The 6,000-nt window shown below is 32.0% G+C and overlaps 1 protein-coding gene across 1 annotated transcript in view; it reads right to left on the bottom strand.

Annotated features, from left to right (window-relative positions):
• Positions 1-5,137, bottom strand: part of dsb (debris buster) — a 71,163-nt gene extending 66,026 nt beyond the window's left edge. Inside the window, exon 1 of the mRNA XM_065504628.1 lies at positions 4,848-5,137. Within this exon, the coding sequence (XP_065360700.1) occupies positions 4,848-5,133 (286 nt within the window). The 5' untranslated portion in view covers positions 5,134-5,137. The remainder of the gene's footprint in view (positions 1-4,847) is intronic.
• Positions 5,138-6,000: the final 863 nt, after the last annotated feature.

Consider the following 6,000-nt stretch of genomic DNA (forward strand, 5'->3'; position numbering starts at 1 on the left):
TTTGTTAAAAATGTATGTTCGAGTGTATACTTCTCTATTGAACTGGAATAACGAAGAATAGGCAAATCATTATCAGTATGATCCGGGAGCATCTTCTTATCCAATCTTGATCACGCAAGACCGGCTTGATGAATGATATGAAAAAGCATTAAAATTTTTGAAAGTGGGCAAGGTTTGTGGAGCTTCTGAAGAGTAAATATAAGCCCTTTATATAAATTTTTGCTATCGGTGGAAACCTTATGACTTGGAGATTGACATTTTAATGAAATTAATTAATTTTGTGTTTCCTCCGGACGTCATTTACCTTAAAAACTATCAATGTTATAAAATGGTGATTTTCCATCAAGAAAAATAAAAACTTTGAATTAATGTAAAATTTGAACAGTTACAGATATCACAATAAAAATTGGAAGTAATATAGATCTAAATGTTCTTAAGTCAATGGCATCACTAATGTTGCCATTCTTTGTTTTCAAATATCGAAATTCCTAAAACGGGGAAAAAGTGTTCCAAAAACTGATTTTTTTTAGAAAATAGCCCACTTTGGCGTTATTTAGAGTATGCTAGTAAAAACGTTTTGTATGTATATAAACAACATATAGGGCTATACAAATATGACGAGTTTTTGAGGATCGGTGCTTTGCGTTTTTAGAATTTTTTACTCAAACCTAAAATTTTGTTTTAAAATTGGCCAAGTTTGGATAGGGCAGGGTGTACAATGTCCGCTTAAGTTAGTCAATTTTTACTTTATACGTTTTATCATTAAGTTCAATTTCCAGATCACAAAAAAATGTATATAGCCCCGAAAAAAATTTGTTTTTTATAAAAGAAAAAATATGGGGACTTTTTTGGGAAAAATCTTAAAAAACACACGCATACAAAGTTGAAATATATAAAAAGATGCTTCAACTTTGGATGCGTGTAACTTTTTATAGGGACGAAATAATTGTTATCTGGTTTCTTTTATTTTCTTTAGAATTTTATCGCAAATATACGTCATATAAAAAAAACAAATTTCGACCTTTCGTAGGCCCATCATATATAAAATACAAGAAAATGGTCGAGCAAAATTTAAAAAACAAATTAAACCTAAATATCTCTTGAACTAAAAGAGATAACCTACAAACAAAAGCATATTTTTGAAGACCTTCTTAATCTATATTTTAAATTTCAGCTTCATAAATGGCTTTTTCCGATTTTTTTTTAAATGTGGGACATTGATCCCCATTCCGAACACCTCAGCCGAGTAAATAATACAGCACAACATGGAAGTGTGGACTTTAACATACTATTTTAACAACAAATCTTTGTTTGAGCGTCAAAAAATAGTAAAAACGAATATTGTTAAGGTACAAAGTGATTTTTATGTGGTATTTAGAGTGACTAGACACGTTCAGAATGCATTGGTATATTCTCAAGAGTTGTTCAACTTTACCGTAGCTACAACTTTGCTAAATATTGTTAGGAGACCCTGGAAGGAGACCCTGGAAGATATTCTAAAAAAAGTAAAAAAAAATTTTTTTTATCCTATATTTTTTTAACAAAAGTGCACGAAAAAGCTATTTTTGGGAAAAAAATTTAACAAAATTTATTTGGCGGACTTTTAGCTATATTATTGCCATATAAAGTTAAGCCGTATCACAAAGCCTGAATTAGCTGTTAACCAAAAACTGATGACACCTTTTTTAGAGACCCCACTGATTTTCAGAAACTTTGGGGCCCATAAAAACAAATCGGTCACCAAAATGGACAAACTGAGTATAGGGTTTTACTACACTTTGGTAGTAGAGTCGAACCTATATAGTCATGATCGTGTGTTTTTTTCACTGTGTAATTGGGAATATTTCGAGTAGTGACCTCCAATATCTGGAGTAGCGGACAAGTGATTCATGCTAACCTTATTTGTAACATAAAGAAATATTTATTGAAAATGAGTTTATTAAGAAAATCTATTTCTAAGAAAAAATCCAAAATGCGTTAAAATTATGTAAATATATGCAGCTGCATATTGAACACATTAAAATCTGAAGTTATCACTGCATGTCTTGGGATCAGTAAGAATTCGGTGGGCTGATTTATGTTAACTCGAGTCTTATCGATATGTTTCTGACTAGCAATATCAAGACTAATGCCTTGGATAAAGAAAGATAGAGAATAAACGCAGCACTTGTTCTTTTTACCACAAATACCAAGGTACCAAGCTGTAAAACACAATGGGAATATCTGGATATTATCTAGCTTGTCATGGAAACTGAACGTACATAGGGTTGTTTAATGTAACAGTCTCAAGGTTTAAAATGGAGCTTGAGCCCTAAGCTGGTTAAATAACACTGTGCTACAAGAAAAACCAGCCTCAACAATTCCAATGGGAAATGGAAGTAGACCATTAAGTAAACAGAACTGCCAAATGGTTTTGAAAAGACAGCTCGAATTTAATTTTTATGGCCTTTTGAAGTTGGGCCAATTTCTCAATAAGTCTTCCAGATTGACGCGAAATAAACATTCGTGTGAGTACTTATGTCACTATATACGACTACTACTTTAGTCAGATAGTGTATGGAAGAACCGTCCAGGACGACTATCTAATATGACCCCAGTTTGGGTTTCTGAGCATCGAATTTCCTACAAATATAGAACTGGTATATGTCGCAATATCGCTTGGTACTATTAAAAGCGAAAACTTCAGACAATATCTTGAGAAGGCTGACAGCAAGTGCCGCAAAATGGAAGCAGGCAAGACTACCAGAAAATTATGTCCTACATACAATGGAAAACTCAGTATATAACTGTTGAATTGAAACCGAACTTTCCTTCAACAGTTACTGGTCCGCGGAAGGTAGCAAATAGTTCTCATTTCACATAAAAAATACCAGCTTTTAGTTTTTCTGTACTTAAACCTGGAAAGTTTCTTAAAAGAAACCATGCACCAGTTTTATCTAATGCCTTCACATACTGCTTCATAAGTCCCAATTTAATGTTGAATGGATGCAAAATCATTATACCCTACACCACCATAGTGGGGAGGGTATTACGCGTTTGTGCAGATGTTTGTAACGCCCAAAAATATTAGTCTAACACCCACCTTAAAGTATACCGATCGACTTAGAATCACTTTCTGAGTCGATTAAACGATGTCCGTCCGTCCATCCGTCCGTCTGGTTGGCTGGCTGGCTGTCAATGTAAACCTTGTGCGCAGAGTACAGGTCGCAATTTTGAAGATATTTCGATCAAATTTGGTACATATTATTTTTTCGGCCCAAGGACCAAGCCTATTGAAACTGGCTGAAATCGGTCCATTATTTCACCTAGCCCCCATACAAATGTCCTTCCGAAATTGGACTTTATCGTTCATAAATGTTTAATTTATAAATGTATCTCCACAAATTGCACTCCAAATAACTTTTATATATACAAAATTCATGTCACCAAATTTCGCTACGATCGGTCCATAATTAGTCATAGCTCCCATATAGACCCGCTTCCGAAAATCACTTTAACGTGCATAAATCGCTTAAAAATATTGGTAAACACACAAAATTCAACATAGTAAACTTTCATATAGACATAAATCACACGACCTAATTTCATGGTGATCGGTCCATAATTGGTCATATCCCCCATATAAGGCCCACTTCCGAAAATCACTCAAAAATATAAATTATTGAAATTTTAAAAGAAAAATGTTTTTGCTCTTTTACTTAGTGTAGGGTATTATATGGTCGGGCTTGACCGACCATACTTTCTTACTTGTTTTATATTCTAATCGTCATGTTTTCCTTCAGAATCCATTTCTGATATTTTCTATTGAATTTTGAGTTTTGAATTTGATAATTTTGGATGAACTTTAAATACAAAAATTATCTATTCAAAATTCAATTGAAAATATCAGAAAATTTTGTTTTTGATCACATGAATACTTGATTTAATTATGAAATAATTGAAACCAGTTCAATATGTGATAAATGTTTGAATTGAAATATAAATTTTTCTGTGTACATATAAGATTACGAAATAAAACAGGCACACAAATTTACTTATGACAACCAATATTGAAAAATTAAGGTACACGTAGGAAAACAAATTAAAAACATTGGCATGACATTTTATTTCTATTATATTGTACCAGATCAAAAGAAAAAAATATCCTTATTAAGTAAAATTTGATTAGAAAAGAAAATATGTTTTGAATCCAATTTGTGGCTTATTTTTCTCAACAGTATGAACTAATTTCTATTACAACTAAATTCAAAAAGCTGTCTTTTTATAAATTGTGTTAAAAAGTTGCTGTTCAAAATTGTGTTTATTTGATTTAATGGCTATTTTATGATCAAAATTTCACAAAAATACTTTAATGCTAATAATGTATTTTTCCTAACATTAAATTAGAAAGATAAATAATTAAATTTTAATTAAAAACATTTTATAACCTCATTTGCAACACATATTTTTTTTAAATTACTAGATTATATTTTTTAGCTTGACACATTAATATTTTTAATAATTAATTAAAAAATATATAATAATTAAATAAATAACAATTAAAGAATATGAACTGGTTTCAAAAGTTTAAGGTTATGATGGCTTAAATAAAAAAAAATTATACCGAGAAAACAAATTTGAGTTTGTGGCCAATTGAATGATTCAGTTATAATGATCCAAATTGCCAGTTGTGACTGTAAAATTTAAGATGGTGGTGACTAGAATTTGGTTGTTTCAAATGGAATTTATCTTTAATAACTGACTTTTTGTAGCTAGAACTTAAAAAATCGTATCATTCAATTCCGCAACTAATCTGTTTTCTCTGTGTATTAATAGTATTTTTTCTAATAAATTCAATTTCAACTTACTATTACTAAGTTTAGCTCCTTGTGATATCAACATTGACAATGGTGTGGCTCGACTGCGCATAAATGGATGTGAACGACTGTGGGTGCGTGAAGACGTTGATGTTGTGCCCGCATGGCCTGCAGTTTGTTGAGAACCTACACTGCCCGTTGAACCTGTTGTCGCATTTGTATTTGTGGCCACGTTACGATTGAAATCATTTGCAACAGGTGGTGGCACCCCCAGCCAACCAAATATACGATCTCTTGCTGAACGTCCATATCGAAGGTATTCTTTTTTCAGGCCCATTTTTATTTAAAACTGAAAAGGGAAAATAATGGAAAAAATAAATTATAAGTAAATTAGTTTTTAAATTAAAGAGTGTTTTTATACCCTAACACAGCCGCAGAGGAGAGAAATAGATGAGCAATTCCTTTTGCGGGTTTTTCACACCCCCGGCCTAATATGTCTGATGTGTTCATCATTTTCGACAAACAATGGATCTTTGGATTACCACATTTTAATAGAGAAGATACCAAAATTAAGTCTACACCCTACAGTTCTAGGATACTGTCCCGAACTATTGATTTAACCTATCATTTAGGGTGAGAACTAGTTACATAACTATCTACGTGACAAGTTACTTTAACTCGTACATGTCCTTTGATTACAATGAGACTGTCTGATAGCTGGTCCAATGTAGTCAACGCATTGGATTCAGATACTGGATACATAGAGTCAGCTACCGTCTCTGGTTACTTGATCAGCTATATAACTAGATATTTTAAAGTGTACTGGACGTGAAAAGACTTTTCATAGACAGTCCAATAAGCGATTGCTTGTAAACAAACCTGGCGAAGTAAAATAACTACTTTCTAAAGCACAGTAAAAACTAAACGTTTAAAGTAACTACACTCTAGGATACTTAGAGACACTAAAGTGACAATTGACTTCACGCTATGTTACATGTCACAGTGGTTTAAAAAACTTTGTTTTTGGAAATAAATTAATTTAAAATTTTTACAATTAAAGATATTGTTACGAAATTCAAATATAACGATTTTAAGGGCTGATTTAAAAGTAGCATAATGCTTTCAAATAACAGTGCTGTAATAGCAAACTGTAACATATCTGTGGGCATTATTAAATAAAAGCTTTCAGTTGACCATTGATCGT

Source organism: Calliphora vicina, chromosome 3 (genome assembly GCF_958450345.1).
Source record: "Calliphora vicina chromosome 3, idCalVici1.1, whole genome shotgun sequence".
In the NCBI taxonomy this organism is placed as follows: domain Eukaryota; kingdom Metazoa; phylum Arthropoda; class Insecta; order Diptera; family Calliphoridae; genus Calliphora; species Calliphora vicina.